The sequence below is a fragment of the Oncorhynchus kisutch genome, linkage group LG15 (assembly GCF_002021735.2).
Source record: "Oncorhynchus kisutch isolate 150728-3 linkage group LG15, Okis_V2, whole genome shotgun sequence".
Taxonomy (NCBI): domain Eukaryota; kingdom Metazoa; phylum Chordata; class Actinopteri; order Salmoniformes; family Salmonidae; genus Oncorhynchus; species Oncorhynchus kisutch.
In genome coordinates this window covers 93828515-93847589 of record NC_034188.2, presented here as the reverse complement: position 1 = coordinate 93847589, position 19075 = coordinate 93828515, and the positions used below count along the sequence as shown (strand labels likewise).

Here is a 19075-nt window from a genome sequence, read left to right as displayed (position 1 = left end):
GTACACCGCTCATACAAACCTGAGCTGTATAGAGGGGGGGGGGGGTACAGTATGTACACTTTAATTAAGCAGCAAGGCACATGAATACAGTCACAGGTAAGAGGCAGTGCTGTATCATGAATAAGGTCACAGGTAAGAGGCAGTGCTGCATCATGAATACAGTCACAGGTAAGAGGCAGTGCTGTATCATGAATACAGTCACAGGTAAGAGGCAGTGTTGTATCATGAATACAGGTAAGAGGCAGTGCTGTATCATGAATAGAGTCAGAGGTAAGAGGCAGTGTTGTATCATGAATACAGGTAAGAGGCAGTGCTGTATCATGAATAAGGTCACAGGTAAGAGGCAGTGCTGTATCATGAATACAGTCACAGGTAAGAGGCAGTGCTGTATCATGAATACAGTCACAGGTAAGAGGCAGTGCTGTATCATGAATAAAGTCACAGGTAAGAGGCAGTGCTGTAGCATTAATACAGTCACAGGTAAGAGGCAGTGCTGTATCATGAATACAGGTAAGAGGCAGTGCTGTAGCATTAATACAGGTACAGGTAAGAGGCAGTGCTGTATCATGAATACAGTCACAGGTAAGAGGCAGTGCTGTATCATGAATAAAGTCACAGGTAAGGGGCAGTGCTGTAGCATTAATACAGTCACAGGTAAGAGGCAGTGCTGTATCATGAATACAGGTAAGAGGCAGTGCTGTAGCATTAATACAGGTACAGGTAAGAGGCAGTGCTGTATCATGAATACAGTCACAGGTAAGAGGCAGTGCTATATCATGAATAAGGTCACAGGTAAGAGGCAGTGCTGTATCATGAATACAGTCACAGGTAAATGGCGTTGTTCAACACGATAGTGGAGGGCCAGTCAACCCATTTACCTGTGACTGTATTCATGGTCAAAAACGTCCTCGAATGCCTTATTGCCTTTATTAAACGGTTACCAACATATTCAAATAATAATGAATTACATATTTTAATTAAAACGTTATTTTGATTCATTTAATTCATACAATGTAATTCTTCCACCAGAAGACATAGTCCAGACAAACCTCTGGATGTTAGTTATGTTGGTCATGTTGCTAGTCATTCATTATGTTAAAATAGTTGCTATGCAAAAGGTCTGGTCGTCCTTTCTAAACAAAATGGTTGCTATTCAGGCTGGATAACGTTCTTGTCACTTGCTAGCTAGCTAGCTCAGCTCACTCAGTCATGTCAAACATTGAACCTGGAATGACAGGACACTAGCTGCATTTTCCTTTGTTTGAGGCTTTTTTCTATTGTTATTTACTTGGATGTGTCCATGATAACGACGTTTCAACTGGCTCAGTAAAACATCATCTCGTCTCGTCTAAGCACCGTTAACTCTCTGTGGTGCTACAGAGTAGGGATGTGCAGTTAGCACATGATTCATTCTCTTTATTGACTCGAGGGTCATGATTTGTATTTTTCGAATGACTCATTTTAGTTGTTCGTTTGACCTGCTGGCCGCAATGAACTCTACAGCAGGGTTAATACGCTCTCATCTGTCTCAGCGACCAGCAACTGTCCATCATGTGAGCAAGGGAAATATGTCATGATGCAGGCAGATGGGGAAAAAGACATGTTTACATCTGACAATTGATCGCATGGTGATTATTTATTGAATGTTATGATGGACACAGCTTTGTTGACCCAAAACATACACAGTCTCCCATTGTTCAAGAAACTCGAATTCGAGAGCAAATTGTTTGGAGTGTTGCAGTTGGAACGTTATTGTGCTTATCACCCGCAGTCAAGCATTCTGCCAAGAGACATTCACAATCTAGTCCAGTTCCACAACTAGACACCTACTCATACTCATAAGGTATTTGTTCATTTTTACTAGTTTCTACATTGTAGAATAATAGTGAAGACATCAACACTATGAAAGAACACATATGGAATCATGTAGTAACCCCTAAAAATATTTCTAAATATATTTTATACTTGAGATTCTTCAAAGTAGCCACCATTTGCCTTTGATGACATCTTTGCACACTCTTGGCATTCTCTCAACCAGCTTCATGAGGTAGTCAAATGGAATACATTTCAATTAACAGGGGTACCAAGTTAAAAGTTCATTTGTGCTATTTCTTTCCTTCTTAATGCATTTGAGCCAATCAGTTGTGTTGTGACAAGGTAAGGGTGGTATACAGAAGATAGCCCTATTTGGTAAAAGACCAAGTCCATATTATGGCAAGAACATCTCAAATAAGCAAAGAGAAACGACAGTCCATCATCACTTTAAGACATGAAGGTCAGTCAATCAGGAACAAGTGCAGTCGCAAAAACCATTAAGTGCTATGATGAAACTGACTCTCATGAGGACCGCCACAGGAAAGGAAAGACCCAGAGTTACCTCTGCTGCAGAGGATAAGTTCATTAGAGTTACCAGCCTCAGACATTGCATCCCAAATAAATTATTCAGAGTTCAAGTAAGACACATCTCAACATCAACTGTTCAGAGGAGACTGTGTGAATGAGGCATTCATGGTCAAATTGCTGTAAAGAAACCACTACTAAAGGACACCAATAAGAAGAAGAGACTTGCTTGGGCCAAGAAACATGGGCAATGGACATTAGACCGGTGGAATTCTGTCCTTTGATCTGATGAGTTCAAAGGTTCGATTTTTGGTTCCAACTGCCATGTTTTTGTGAGATGCAAAGTAGGTGAACGGATCTGTGTGATTCCCATCGTGAAGCATGGAGGAGGAGGTGTGATGATGTGGGGGTGCTTTGCTGGTGACACTGTCAGCGATTTATTTAGAATTCAAGGCACACTTACAGTAACTAGCATGGCTACCACAGCATTCTGCAGCGATACGCCAATCCGTCTGGTTCGCGCTTATTGGGATTATCATTTGTTTATCAACAGGACATTGACCCAACACACCTCCAGGCTGTGTAAGGGCTATTTGACCAAGAAGGAGAGTGATGGAGTGCTGCATCACATGACCTGGCCTCCACAATCACCCGACCTCAACCTAATTCAGATGGTTTGGGATGAGTTGGACCGCAGAGTGAAGGAAATGCAGCCAACAAGTGCTCAGCATGTGTGGGAACTCCTTCAAGACTGTTGGAAAAGCATTCCTCACGAAGATGTTTGAGAGAATGCCAAGAGTGTGTGTAAAGCTGTCATCAAGGCTAAGGGTGGCTACTTTGAAGAATATAAAATATATTTTCATTTGTTTAACACTTGTTTGGTTACTCCATGATTCCATATGTGATATTTCATAGTTTTGATGTCTTCACAATTATTCTACAATGTAGAAATTTGTTTGAGGTCCTGTAACGTCATTAGCCTCTTATCATTATACATACATATATCTCGCAAGTGATGCTCACCCTTTTCCGTCTGGGTAGACAAAAGGCTCATTGCTTGTCAGCAGGTTATGGCCATATAGGAGAAGATTCACAGAACGTCTTAGTGTTGCCTATATGTTTCTCAGTGTATTACCATACTTGTAGTGAGTTGGAAATAATTGATCCACATTATTTGAATGCTGTTTTTAGGTTGAAAAAATAGATCTGTAAGTTGGTGAAACAAGTGCTTCGCCTCTCCAAGAAGCTGCAATAGATTCATGGGAATAAACTCTCAAAGATTTTATTTTGAAAGACCAGTAATATATATATATATATATATCATTTGTAAATGGGATGAGACAAACCTCCTGTTCCCTTTAACCGCGTAAGAGTATCATATCGAATGCGTGGCTTTATATCATTCCAAATAAACTTTGAGGTCATTGACATGAATTCCTATTTTGGTGGATAAGGTATAGGCAGCATAGGGAAAATACAATTTAGTTGGTCGAGTTCCTTTTTACTATAGCTGCTTTGTAATGAGATTTTAAGAAAGCACCATCTCTGCAAATCAGAGGTGATTTCCTCTTTTAGTTTGACTTTTAGTTTGTTCCTTCTGCCCAAATAAATAAAGTCTGCCTCATGCCACTGCATTGGAGATATGCAATTTTACAGGGCTATTGGTTACAGATTTTTCCCCGTTTATTTTCGAGAATGAACTGAAAAGAGTAAACAACTTCAGAATCTGTGGAAGGGAAATTGAGATGTCTGAGAAATACAATAAGGTGTCATAGAATGACACTTTATGCTGCGTACCTTTTTAATATTGATGGATGAAATAGGTGGGTCTGATCTAATCGCTGGAGCAAGGGGCAAAGAGCATTGGTGATAATGGACATCCTTGTTTTATGGGACGTTTTAAACAGAAATTCTTTCCCGTCTGCACAACTGCTTGGGATGCAGAATACAATGTTTTTAACATGGAGATAAATCCTTTACCAAATGACTCCAAAACACACCATAAAATGTTCTAGCCTATCAAAGGCTTTTTCTGCATCTAAACTAAAAAGTGCAGCAGGGACTGGGTCGTTTTCGGACACATTTATGATATGGAATAGACTGAGGCTAAACGACCATTTATAAACCCAGTTTGATCATCGCTGGTTATATTTCCTACAAGCTGTTCCAATCTGATGGCAAGTACCTTTGCCCTATAACATTTACAGTCTAGGGGAGATTTGCCCTTTTTTAACAAAACTATAATCAGGTGTTTTGGTCTATATGGAATTCTCCACGTTTTTAGTTATTGATAGAACCAATTAGTGGCCCGACAATATCCCATGCTTCAAGAAACAGCTATGGAGGGAAACCATCAAGTCCTCGTGATTTGCCCCTTTTCATGTAAATGAGTTCTTCAAGAGGAAGTGTGGAGTCAAGGATTCCAGATTGTTGAGTTTGGGTCCAATGATGATAAGAAGTGTTTCATCTATGATCAGGGTCCGCCTCTGACGTATATCATTGGGAATAAAACTGACTAAACGTATCTTTACTTTCTGCCAGGTCATGCCACATCTTACCAGATGGTGTTTGAATTGTATTGATACAAGAACAGGCCTCATTTTGCTTCAGCCTTGCAGCCAAAAGTCTTCTAGCTTTTTCCCTCTCGGAATGGTATGTTACTCTGTGCGATGCATTATACACTCTGCTTTAGATTGAAGTGTTATACTCGTGTTTTAATGCTGTTAATATCTTCCCCTTTTGCTCGGTACGTTTTTGTTTCTGCTCGTTTTCAACCAGAGAAATCTGTTTTTCCAGATCTACTACTTTTTTTAGGAGGTACAGTTTCCCCCCAAAAAGCATTTTGTCACCTCCTAAAGTGACAAAAATAATAAATGATTTCAACTTTGCTAGAAGTCGTGTCATAAAAAGCATTTTTCTGCAGCAAAGTTGTGTTAAAGCTCAATCTTCTGGCACTTTTCTGTTTGTAGCTGTCATGTTAGATACTACACAGGACAGCTCCATGGTCAGAAATGCCTATGGGGAGCAGCTCAGTTGTCTGAATACATGTTTATATAGGGAGATACAAATATGTAGTCTATCCGTGAAAATGTATGTCTTGAAGAATTTAAAAAATAATCTTCGACAGTAAAATTCCTAAGACGCCAGGCATCTAAAATATTAAGCTCTGCAGCAAATGAGATGAGATCACCAGAGGCCTGATCAGTTTGAGAGTGAGATGAAACATGAAACCTATCTAACTGAGAATTACATACCTGATTTTAAATCTCCTCCCACAACAAGTTGGTATTCTGAAAGATCTAATAGTCTTTTTGAGATTCAAAAGTGAAACATTGTTTCCAAAGTCAGACAGGCATAAACTGAGGCTTATATTAACCCTGCTTTACCAAACTAAACTCAGCAAAACAATTACTGTCCCTTTTTCAGGAACCTGTCCTTTAAAGATCATTTGTAAAAACTTCACAGATCTTCATTGTAAAGGGTTGAAACACTGTTTCCCATGCTTGTTCAATGAACCATAAACAATTAATGAACATGCACCTGTGGAACGGTTGTTAAGACACTAACAGCTTACAGACGGTAGGCAATTAAGGTCACAGTTATGAAAACGTAGGACACTAAAGTGACCTTTCTACTGACTGAAAAAACACCTATAGAAGGACAGCTGATCATCCTCGCTGTGGCAGAACACATGTACTGTAACAACACCTGCACAGGATCTGTACATACGAACATCACACCTGCGGGACAGGTACAGGATGGCAACAACAACTGCCCCAGTTACACCAGGAACGCACAATCCCTCCATCAGTGCTCAGACTGTCCGCAATAGGCTGAGAGAGGCTGGACTGAGGGCTTGTAGGCCTGTTGTAAGGCAGGTCCTCACCAGACATCACCGGCAACAACGTCGCCTATGGGCACAAACCCACCGTCGCTGGACCAGACAGGACTGGCAAAAAGTGCTCTTCCCTGACAAGTCGTGGTTTTGTCTCACCGGGAGTGATGGTCGGATTCGTGTTTATCGTCAAAGTAATGAGTGTTACACCGAGGCTTGTACTCTGGAGTGGGATCGATTTGGAGGTGGAGGGTCCGTCATGGTCTGGGGCGGTGTGTCACAGCATCATCGGACTAGGCTTGTTGTCATTGCAGGCAATCTTAATGCTGTGCATTATGGGGAAGACATCCTCCTCTCTCATGTGGTACCCTTCCTGCAGGTTCATCCTGACATGACCCTCCAGCATGACAATGCCACCAGCCATACTGGTCATTCTTCGGTGTGTGATTTCCTGCCATGGCCAGCGAAGAGCCAGCATCTCAATCCCATTGAACACGTCTGGGACCTGTTGGATCGGAGGGTAAGGGCTAGGGCCATTCCCCCCCAGAAAAGTCTGGGACATCTTGGATCGGAGGGTGAGGGCTAGGTCCATTCCCCCCAGAAATGTCTGGGACCTCTTGGATCGGAGGGTGAGGGCTAGGGCCATTCCCCACCATAAATGTCTGGGACCTCTTGGATCGGAGGGTGAGGGCTAGGGCCATTCCCCCCAGAAATGTCTGGGACCTCTTGGATCGGAGGGTGAGGGCTATGGCCATTCCCCCCAGAAATGTCTGGGACCTCTTGGATCGGAGGGTGAGGGCTAGGGCCATTCCCCACCAGAAATGTCTGGGACCTCTTGGATCGGAGGGTGAGGGCTAGGTCCATTCCCCCCAGAAATGTCCGGGAACTTGCAGGTGCCTTGGTGGAAGAGTGGGGTAAAACCTCACAGCAAGAACTGGCAAATCTCGTGCAGTCCATGAGGAGGAGATGTCATGCAGTACTTAAAGCAGCTGGTAGCAACACCAGATAATGACTGTTACTTTTGACCCCCCTTTGTTCAGGACACATTATTCAATTTCTGTTAGTCACATATCTGTGGAACTTGTTCAGTTTACGTCTCAGTTGTTGAATCTTGTTAAGTTCATACAAATATTTACACAAATAATGGAAATAATGAGATAAACACCAGAGAGGATTCAGACAGCAACATGATATTCTAGTAGAGATAAACACCAGAGAGGATTCAGACAGCAACATGATATTCTAATAGAGATAAACACCAGAGAGGATTCAGACAGCAACATGATATTCTAGTAGAGATAAACACCAGAGAGGATTCAGACAGCAACATGATATTCTAGTAGAGATAAACACCAGAGAGGATTCAGACAGCAACATGATATTCTAGTAGAGATAAACACCAGAGAGGATTCAGACAACAACATGATATTCTAGTAGAGATAAACACCAGAGAGGATTCAGACAGCAACATGATATTCTAGTAGAGATAAACACCAGAGATGATTCAGACAACAACATGATATTCTAGTAGAGATAAACACCAGAGAGGATTCAGACAGCAACATGATATTCTAGTAGAGATAAACACCAGAGATGATTCAGACAACAACATGATATTCTAGTAGAGATAAACACCAGAGAGGATTCAGACAGCAACATGATATTCTAGTAGAGATAAACACCAGAGATGATTCAGACAACAACATGATATTCTAATAGAGATAAACACCAGAGATGATTCAGACAGCAACATGATATTCTAGTAGAGATAAACACCAGAGAGGATTCAGACAGCAACATGATATTCTAGTAGAGATAAACACCAGAGAGGATTCAGACAACAACATGATATTCTAATAGAGATAAACACCAGAGAGGATTCAGACAACAACATGATATTCTAGTAGAGATAAACACAAGAGAGGATTCAGACAACAACATGATATTCTAGTAGAGATAAACACCAGAGAGGATTCAGACAACATCATGATATTCTAGTAGAGATAAAAACCAGAGATGATTCAGACAGCACCATGATATTCCAGTAGAGATAAACACCAGAGATGATTCAGACAGCTACATCAACATGATATTCTAGTAGAGATGAACACCAGAGAGGATTCAGACAGCTACATCAACATGATATTCTAGTGGAGATGAACACCAGAGAAGATTCAGACAACAACATGATATTCTAGTAGAGATCAACACCAGAGATGATTCAGGCAGCTACATCAACATGATATTCTAATAGAGATAAACACAAGAGAGGATTCAGACAGCAACATGATATTCTAGTAGAGATAAACACCAGAGAGGATTCAGACAACAACATGATATTCTAGTAGAGATGAACACCAGAGAGGATTCAGACAGCTACATCAACATGATATTCTAATAGAGATAAACACCAGAGAGGATTCAGACAGCAACATGATATTCTAGTAGAGATAAACACCAGAGAGGATTCAGACAACAACATGATATTCTAGTAGAGATGAACACCAGAGAGGATTCAGACAAAAACATGATATTCTAGTAGAGATAAACACCAGAGAGGATTCAGACAACAACATGATATTCTAGTAGAGATAAACACCAGAGAGGATTCAGACAACAACATGATATTCTAGTAGAGATAAACACCAGAGAGGATTCAGAAAGCTACATCGACATGATATTCTAATAGAGATAAACACCAGAGAGGATTCAGACAGCAACATGATATTCTTATTAGGAGCAGTAATCATTTTCAGATGGAATTGTTAGCAGGCATAGGTAAGTCTGTGACAGCCAAAACATCATTGCTTAAAATGCTGCTCATCCAATCAGCATCCAGGATCCAAACAACCAGTTTTATAATATACAGTACATGACTCTGAAAGACCGTTTCACATTAGTATTAAGATGGAAAGCTTGCTATTCTGCATGCAAGAAATAGTACTATAATTGACCTTAATTGTTGAAATATACTCTGATATGGATGACAATATATTGTATGGATGAAAGCGTTTAGTTAAGATTGATCCATGTGCTTTCTCCTCAGCTCCAGTTCAGCCTCCAGCCAACCTCGTGTGGATTCAGGAAGGGACTAACGTATCATTAAACTGGGACCCGGTTAAGTCTAAAGACAACGAGTCAGATGTCATAGGATACAAGGTACTTCCCCCTTACTCTACTGGCCAGGTCTCCCTACTCTACTGGCCAGGTCTCCCTACTCTACTGGCCAGGTCTCCTTACTCTACTGGCCAGGTCTCCTTGCTGTACTGACCAGGTCTCCTTACTGTACTGGCCAGGTCTCCTTGCTGTACTGGCCAGGTCTCCTTACTCTACTGGCCAGGTCAATATTGGTACCGGTGTCCTGGTTCCCATAATATCATACTGTATATAGTCTCTTAATCACCCCCAGCTATCTCACCCAACCATACTGTCATACTGTATATAGTCTCTTAACCACCACCAGCTAACTCATCCAACCATACTGTCATACTGTATATAGTATCTTAACCACCACCAGCTAACTCATCCAACCATACTGTCATACTGTATATAGTCAGGCCAGGTCTCCTTACTCTCCTTACTCTACTCTATAGTCTCTTAACCACCAGCTAACTCATCCAACCATACTGTCATACTGTATATAGTCAGGCCAGGTCTCCTTACTCTCCTTACTCTACTCTATAGTCTCTTAACCACCAGCTAACTCATCCAACCATACTGTCATACAGGTCTCCTTACTCTCCTTACTCTACTCTATAGTCTCTTAACCACCAGCTAACTCAGCTTCCCTGCTACCCTTCCTCAGATCAGTTGATGTAAATGAGAATGTCTTCTCAGTCATCCTAAAATAAAGGTTTGTAAAAAAACGAACTAACTAAACAGCCAGATACAAACTGCCTATAGCCAACATCATTAGTGCTCTATGGAAGACGGATGGAGCCAGTAACCACAGGGCCAGCATCTGTTTAGGTCTTATTAGCTCCGGCAGTGACCCATCTGAATGAACATAGCCTACAGGTATGAAACAATGTCTACTGTGGCATGTTGACCGGAGGAAGGCTATTGCAACTGAGGCATTGCATAAATGGCTGCAGGAATAAGACACTGTCTATAGAAACAGTATCTGCTGGCTTTTCTTTCATTGTTATCTTGTGTAATGTCTTCTCCTACAGGGAACCAATGTTATATTCACAACCCAATGAAGCATCTATTTGGGTGCTGTAGGTCAGGATAGGTCAATCCTGATAGGCTGTAGGCCAGGAGCAGTCAATCCTGAGGTGCTGTAGACCCGGATAGGTCAATCCTGAGAGGCTGTAGGCCAGGAGCAGTCAACCTGAGGTGCTGTAGACCAGGATAGGTCAACCTGAGGTGCTGTAGACCAGGAGCAGTCAAGCCTGAGAGGCTGTAGACCAGGAGCAGTCAAGCCTGAGAGGCTGTAGACCAGGAGCAGTCAGTCCTGGGGTGCTGTAGGCCAGGGACAGTCAATCCTGAGGTGCTGTAGACCAGGATAGGTCAATCCTGAGAGGCTGTAGGCCAGGAGCAGTCAACCCTGAGGTGCTGTAGACCAGGAGCAGTCAACCTGAGGTGCTGTAGACCAGGATAGATAGATCAACCCTGATAGGCTGTAGGCCAGGGCCAGTCAACCCTGAGGTGCTGTAGACCAGGATAGATAGATCAATCCTGATAGGCTGTAGGCCAGGAGCAGTCAACCCTGAGAGGCTGTAGGCCAGGAGCAGTCAACCCTGAGAGGCTGTAGGCCAGGAGCAGTCAAGCCTGAGCTGCTGTAGACCAGGATAGGTCAATCCTGAGAGGATTTAGGTCATTATACGTCAATCCTGAGGTTCTGTAGGTCAGGATCAGTCAGTCTTGAGGTGCTGTAGACCAGGATAGGTCAATCCTGAGGTTCTGTAGGTCAGGAGCAGTCAGTCTTGAGGTGCTGTAGGCTGGGGCCAGTCAATCCTGAGGTGCTGTAGACCAGGAGCAGTCAAGCCTGAGAGGCTGTAGACCAGGATCAGTCAAGCCTGAGAGGCTGTAGGCCAGGAGCAGTCAACCTGAGGTGATGTAGGTCAGGATAGGTCAATCCTGAGAGGCTGTAGGTCAGGATAGGTCAATCCTGAGGTTCTGTACATCAGGATCAGTCAGTCTTGAGGTGCTGTAGACCAGGATAGGTCAATCCTGAGGTTCTGTAGGTCAGGAGCAGTCAATCCTGAGGTGCTGTAGACCAGGAGCAGTCAACCTGAGGTGCTGTAGACCAGGATAGGTCAAACCTGAGAGACTGTAGGCCAGGAGCAGTCAACCTGAGGTGCTGTAGACCAGGATAGGTCAATCCTGAGGTGCTGTAGACCGGGAGCAGTCAACCTTACGGAAAAAGAAGACCAACTCTTTTCCTCTGTGTGTATCACATCAGCAGTCTCAACTGTGTGTGTGGAGGGGGGGTAGTGTTGTTTGTGGGTCCTAAAGGTTGATTGATGAATTGATTGATTGACTGACTGGTGATCTAGTGACTGACTGGCTGATGATTGAGTGACACTGACTGATTGATTGGTTCTGGGTCCAACTACAGGTGTTGTTGAGTCAGGAGGGGCGTGTCCACAATCAGGTGATGAGGACCATCACCCCATCAGCCGTCCTCTCTCTCCCGGAGGGAGGCACCTACATCATTGAGGTGCGGGCTTTGAGTGAGGGGGGAGAGGGAGCAATCAGCTCCCAAGTCAGAGTACTCACCTCTTCAGGTAAGACAAGACTCTGGTAACACTCTCAACCCAACACACATTGTGGTATTTCGCTTATATAGTACCTTGTTTTCCATTTAGTAGGCAAGGAGTTAATGGACCAATCAAGTACACCAAAATCCACCTTTTATTTCTGCAGATATTCTGTTAAAAGTCCAAAGCAGTTGTTTTTATTTATTATCAAATAATTTCTAGGTAAAAATTACGTACCTTACTGTGATTTTTTTTATTTAAAAAATGTCAGAAAATTGTTTCTTAGCAAAGAGTGATTTCCCAAGCAAGAATTTTGCTACAGCTGTCTGGGAGTGGTCTGAGTGGGGAGGGGACAACGGAAAACTATCTGTTATTGGCAGAGAGCTTTGGAACTCTCTTTCTTATTGGTCTATCAACTAATTTGGTGACATCACCAGGCAGGCCAAAACTACATCCCACCAGAACAGGCTGTCTTTTCCGTCATACAATAAAAAGACATCGTCATTTTAACAATTTCACAGCATTATTCCAACCTCATAGTGTGGAAATATATATATATAACACAGGAATATCACATTTTTGTCTGCACTGGGCTTTTAAAGTGCTTCATTGAGTCACCACAGATACAGCTGTTACCTCAGCCAAGTTTCCCTTGGCTAATACTGTTTTAATAACCACCTCCACACACACACGCACACACACACACACACACACACACACACACACACACACACACACACACACACACACACACACACACACACACACACACACACACACACACACACACACACACACACACACACACACACACACACACACACACACACACACACCTACGCCACTGCACAGCCATTTAACTATCAAACAAGAGAAATGTAAAGTTGACTTTCTACAGTTGTTCTCATCAGACATATAAACATGTTGTTTTCTCTTTGGCAGAGGAAAGATTCAGGTCTGCAGTTTCAAAGCTGCTAACATGAAAGATTAGCCCACTTCAGACGGCTGTGTGTGCTTGTGAATTATTTTAGCTTCATTTGTGTCTGAGAAGAAAACAGCCCTGACAAAAATGTGGTTCTGTTGATTGGAAATGTTTGTCTTTCTTATAGCACAAGCCTGCCTGTCTTAACTTGTTATTTTTCCTTTAAATGCTGACTATTTAAGGAGTCTGTTGTCAAACCCAGAATCCAAACGCAATGTCGTTCTGTTTCACTAGTGTTTTCTCAGTGAAGTCAAACAATAATGAAATTGAGTTTCAGTTAGCACTCCAGGCTGCCTTTACTCCTCTGCTCTCTGCTCTCTAGTCACTAAAGTTGTTGTTCCCTCTGTCTCCCCATCCATCCCTCCGTTATCTGTCTCCCCATCCACCCCTCCGTTCCCTGTCTCCCTCCATCCATCCATTCACCTGTCTCCCCATCCATCCCTTCCCCTGTCTCCCTCCATCCATCCATTCCCCTGTCTCCCCATCCATCCATTCCCCTGTCTCCCTCCATCCATCCATTCCCCTGTCTCCCCATCCATCCATTCCCCTGTCTCCCTCCATCCATCCATTCCCCTGTCTCCCCATCCATCCATTCCCCTGTCTCCCTCCATCCATCCATTCCCCTGTCTCCCCATCCATCCATTCACCTGTCTCCCCATCCATAAATTCCCCTGTCTCCCCATCCATCCATTCCCCTGTCTCCCTCCATCCCTCCATTCCCTGTCTACCCATCCATCCATTCCCCTGTCTCCCTCCATCCATCCATTCCCCTGTCTCCCTCCATCCATCCCTTCGTTCCCTGTCTCCCCATCCATCCATCCATTCCCCTGCCTCCCCATCCATCCCTCCGTTCCCTGTCTCCCCATCCATCCCTTCGTTCCCTGTCTACCTCATCCCCCATCCCTCCGTTCCCTGTCTCCCCATCATCCCTCCGTTCCCTGTCTACCTCATCCCCCATCCCTCCGTTCCGTCTCCCCATCCATCCCCCATACTTCCGTTCCCTGTCTCCCTCATCCCCATCCCTCCGTTCCCTGTCTCCCTCATTCCCCATCCCTCCGTTCCCTGTCTCACTCATTCCCCATCCCTCCGTTCCCTGTCTCCCCATCCATCCCTTCGTTCCCTGTCTACCTCATCCCCCATCCCTCCGTTCCCTGTCTCCCTCATCCCACATCCCTCCATTCCCTGTCTCCCCATCCATCCCCCATCCCTCTGTTCCCTGTCTCCCTCATTCCCCATCCTCCATTCCCTGTCTCCCTCATTCCACATCCCTCTGTTCCCTGTCTCCCTCATCCCCCATCCCTCCGTTCCCTGTCTCCCTCATTCCCCATCCCCCCGTTCCCTGTCTCCCTCATTCCCCATCCCTCCGTTCCCTGTCTCCCTCATCCCCCACCCCTCCGTTCCCTGTCTCCCCATCCATTCCCCATCCCTCCGTTCCCTGTCTCCCTCATCCCCCACTCCTCCGTTCCCTGTCTCCCTCATCCCCCATCCCTCCATTCCCTGTCTCCCCATCCACCCCTCCGTTCCCTGTCTACCTTCACCCCTCCACCCCTCCATTCCCCCTGTCTCCCTCCATCCTTCCATCTCTAGGTGTCCGGGTGAAGAGTGGCCAGCGTTCGGTTCACAGCCTGCTACCATGGGGTCTGACATGGCCATGGACTTTCGCGTTGCTCCTCTCTGTTCCTCTCGTGCCTTCAGCTTCCTGGTGAGGCCTCCGCCTCCTCCATCCCTCCATTCTCCTTTACTTGGAAGGACTGGACCTCTCCTCCTTTCCTCATCCCTCGTTCCTTCCATCCCTCCCTTCCTCAGATTGTCTGCTTGCTCTCGCCTTACACATCAGCCAATCAGGCCCAGGGCCTGCCAAGGAGATCCACTCCTGATACCAACAAACCATACGCATCAGCCAATCAGACCCAGGGCCTGCCAAGGAAATCCACTCCTGATACCAACAAACCATACGCATCAGCCAATCAGACCCCAGGGCCTGCCAAGGAAATCCACTCCTGATACCAACAAACCATACGCATCAGCCAATCAGACCCAGGGCCTGCCAAGGAAATCCGCTCCTGATACCAACAAACCAACAGATTGTTTACAGATGACGGATGGTTAAAAAACAACTATTATTTTCTGGGAGTGGAACTAATCTTTATTTAGTATGTTTTGGCAGTTCTTTCCAAGCATCACTTGTAGTGTTGTACTGTAACTGTGCACTCTAGTTTAATAATTTAATTTGCATCCCAAATGGTACCCTATTCCCAATATAGTGCCTTATGGGCCCGGTCAAAAGTAGTGCACTATGTAGGGAATAGGGTGCCATTTGGGACGTAGATTACTTTAACTTTATGGGCTGTTGTTTTCTTGTCATTGCCTGGTGACTGGCATCTAACTGCTTCCAGGCGATGACCCCAACAGCTCTACAGAGGCTCTACAGAGTGTGAACAATTCCCTGAAAGCTGCTGTTGAGGTGTTCTGTCTGTCTGTCTGTCTGTCTGTCTGTCTGTCTGTCTAGTTGTCTGTCTGTTTTTGTCTGTCTGTCTGTCTGTCTGTCTGTCTGTCTGTCTGTCTGTCTGTCTGTCTGTCTGTCTGTCTGTCTGTCTGTCTGTCTGTCTGTCTGTCTGTCTGTCTGTCTGTCTGTCTGTCTGTCTGTCTGTCTGTCTGTCTGTCTGTCTGTCTGTCTCTGTCTCTGTCTCTGTCTCTGTCTCTGTCTCTGTCTCTGTCTGTCTGTAAGGTTGTAGTACTGGAATCAGCTTGAATCAGCCTGGCCTCCATCTCTCGTTTTTCATTAGAAATCTGCATCCATGTAGTTGTTGGCTGCCTAACAAACATCAGCTCTGTAGAGATCAGTGCATAGTTTTCTTCAGAGAGAGAATGGAGAACAATGAGAGGAAATGAAAAACATGTTTTTATAGTATTTCCAGACTTGCTTTTTGTACATTGTTTTACCTTTTAGAAACACAAAGACAAAGTGAGTGGTGTGTGTTTCAGCTAGGTCAAAGTTAGTGTTTTTCAGACGGAGAAGAGAAATGCTTGTTAATCTGTTGGACAGACAGGTATATCTGACCACCTGGACTCAACTGTAGTGCCCAAACACATCTTTAGACAAAGACTTGATGACTCCATGGAGTCTCATGGTGTCAGTACAAATAAATGGGATGTTTATTTTTTAACTGAGTGTGGTCTGTCTTTACTATAATCTCTACAAGAATATACTGCACATATATTGTCTGAGGTGTTGTCCCTTTCCCACTCTAGAGAAATTAATATCATGATCCCAATGTGTTCAACATCAATCCAATCATGTCAAGGCTGATTTCCTGACATTCAGTGTTCTCTGATGATTGATACAATGCTAGGATGATACATGTACAGTGCCTTGCGAAAGTATTCGGCCCCCTTGAACTTTGCGACCTTTTACCACATTTCAGGCTTCAAACATAAAGATATAAAACTGTATTTTTTTGTGAAGAATCAACAACAAGTGGGACAAAATCATGAAGTGGAACAACATTTATTGGATATTTCAAACTTTTTGAACAAATCAAAAACTGAAAAATTGGGCGTGCAAAATTATTCGGCCCCTTTACTTTCAGTGCAGTGCAAACTCTCTCCAGAAGTTCAGTGAGGATCTCTGAATGATCCAATGTTGACCTAAATGACTAATAATGATAAATACAATCCACCTGTGTGTAATCAAGTCTCCGTATAAATGCACCTGCACTGTGATAGTCTCAGAGGTCCGTTAAAAGCGCAGAGAGCATCATGAAGAACAAGGAACACACCAGGCAGGTCCGAGATACTGTTGTGAAGAAGTTTAAAGCCGGATTTGGATACAAAAAGATTTCCCAAGCTTTAAACATCCCAAGGAGCACTGTGCAAGCGATAATATTGAAATGGAAGGAGTATCAGACCACTGCAAATCTACCAAGACCTGGCCGTCCCTCTAAACTTTCAGCTCATACAAGGAGAAGACTGATCAGAGATGCAGCCAAGAGGCCCATGATCACTCTGGATGAACTGCAGAGATCTACAGCTGAGGTGGGAGACTCTGTCCATAGGACAACAATCAGTCGTATATTGCACAAATCTGGCCTTTATGGAAGAGTGGCAAGAAGAAAGCCATGTCTTAAAGATATCCATAAAAGTGTCGTTTAAAGTTTGCCACAAGCCACCTGGGAGACACACCAAACATGTGGAAGAAGGTGCTCTGGTCAGATGAAACCAAAATTGAACTTTTTGTCAACAATGCAAAACGTTATGTTTGGCGTAAAAGCAACACAGCTCATCACCCATCCCCACTGTCAAACATGGTGGCAGCATCATGGTTTGGGCCTGCTTTTCTTCAGCAGGGACAGGGAAGATGGTTAAAATTGATGGGAAGATGGATGGAGCCAAATACAGGACCATTCTGGAAGAAAACCTGATGGAGTCTGCAAAAGACCTGAGACTGGGACAGAGATTTGTCTTCCAACAAGACAATGATCCAAAACATAAAGCAAAATCTACAATGGAATGGTTCAAAAATAAACATATCCAGGTGTTAGAATGGCCAAGTGTAACGACGTTCTTCGTTTGTCGAAAGAGAGTCGGACCGAAATGCAGCGTGGTGGTTAATCATGATCTTTAATGAAAAATGTGACACATGAAATAACTATACAAATACGAAAACAACAAACAGAACGTGAAACCTAATTACAGCCTATCTGGTGAAACTACACAGAGACAGGAAAAATCACCCACGAAATACAAAGTGAAACTCAGGCTACCTAAATACGGTTCCCAATCTGAGACAACGAGAATCACCTGACTCAGATTGAGAACCGCCTCAGGCAGCCAAGCCTATACTAGACACACCCCTAATCAACCACAATCCCAATGCCTACAAAAACCCCAATAAGACAATACAATAACCCCATGTCACACCCTGGCCTGAACAAATAATTAAAGAAAACACAAAAATACTAAGACCAAGGCGTGACAGAACCCCCCCCCCCCCCTAAGGTGCGGACTCCCGGACGCACCTCAAAACCATAGGGAGGGTCCGGGTGGGCGTCTGTCCATGGTGGCGGCTCCGGCTCGAGACGTGGACCCCACTTCATTAATGTCCTAGTTCCTCCCCTTCGCGTCCTGGGATAATCCACCCTCGCCGCCGACCGTGGCCTAATAGTCCTCACCCAGAACCCCACAGAACTGAGGAGCAGCTCGTGACTGAGGGGCATCTCGGGACTGAGGGACAGCTCGGGACTGAGGGGCAGCTCGGGACTGAGGGGCAGCTCGGGACTGAGGGGCAGCTCGGGACTGAGGGGCAGCTCGGGACTGAGGGGCAGCTCGGGACTGGGGCAGCCCGGAACTGAGGGGCAGCCCGGAACTGAGGGGCAGCCCGGAACTGAGGGGCAGCCCAGTACTGAGAGGAAGCCCAGTACTGAGAGGAAGCCCAGTACTGAGAGGAAGCCCAGTACTGAGAGGAAGCCGAGGTAGGTAGTAGGCTCCGGTAGATCCTGGCTGGCTGGCGGATCTGGAAGATTCAGTTTGACTAGCAGATCTGGAAGATTCTGGTTGACTAGCAGATCTGGAAGATTCTGGTTGACTAGCAGATCTGGAAGATTCTGGTTGACTAGCAGATCTGGAAGATCATGGCTGACTGGCAGATCTGGAAGAGACTGGTTGACAGGCTGATCTGGAAGAATCTGGTTGACTGGCAGATCTAGAAGATCATGGCTGACTGGCGGATCTAGCTCCTCTATGCAGATGAAACCAAAATTGAACTTTTTGGCAACAATGCAAAACGTTATGTTTGGCGTAAAAGCAACACAGCTCATCACCCATCCCCACTGTCCCCACTGACTGACAGCTCTGACTGCTCCATGCAGGCTGACAGCTCCTTGCAGACTGGCAGCTCTGGCTGCTTCATGCAGACTGACAGCTCTGACTGCTCCATGCAGGCTGACAGCACCCTGCAGACTGACAGCTCCCTGCAGACTGGCAGCTCCTTGCAGACTGACAGCTCTGACTGCTCCATGCAGGCTGACAGCTCCTTGCAGACTGACAGCTGCTTGCAGACTGGCACCTCCCTGCAGACTGGCAGCTCTTTGCAGACTGGCAGCTCTGGCTGCTTCATGCAGACTGACAGCTCTGACTGCTCCATGCAGGCTGACAGCTCTGGCTGCTCCATGCAGGCTGACAGCTCTGGCTGCGCTGAACAGGCAGGAGGCTCCG

At 44.9% G+C, this 19075-nt stretch overlaps 1 protein-coding gene across 1 annotated transcript in view; it reads left to right on the top strand.

Moving 5' to 3' along the window:
* LOC109879957 (contactin-5) overlaps positions 1-16029 on the top strand; it is a 611325-nt gene extending 595296 nt beyond the window's left edge. Inside the window, exons 22-24 of the mRNA XM_031791310.1 lie at positions 9222-9334; positions 11739-11907; positions 14450-16029. Coding sequence (XP_031647170.1) covers positions 9222-9334; positions 11739-11907; positions 14450-14568 — 401 coding nt within the window. The 3' untranslated portion in view covers positions 14569-16029. The remainder of the gene's footprint in view (positions 1-9221; positions 9335-11738; positions 11908-14449) is intronic.
* Positions 16030-19075: the final 3046 nt, after the last annotated feature.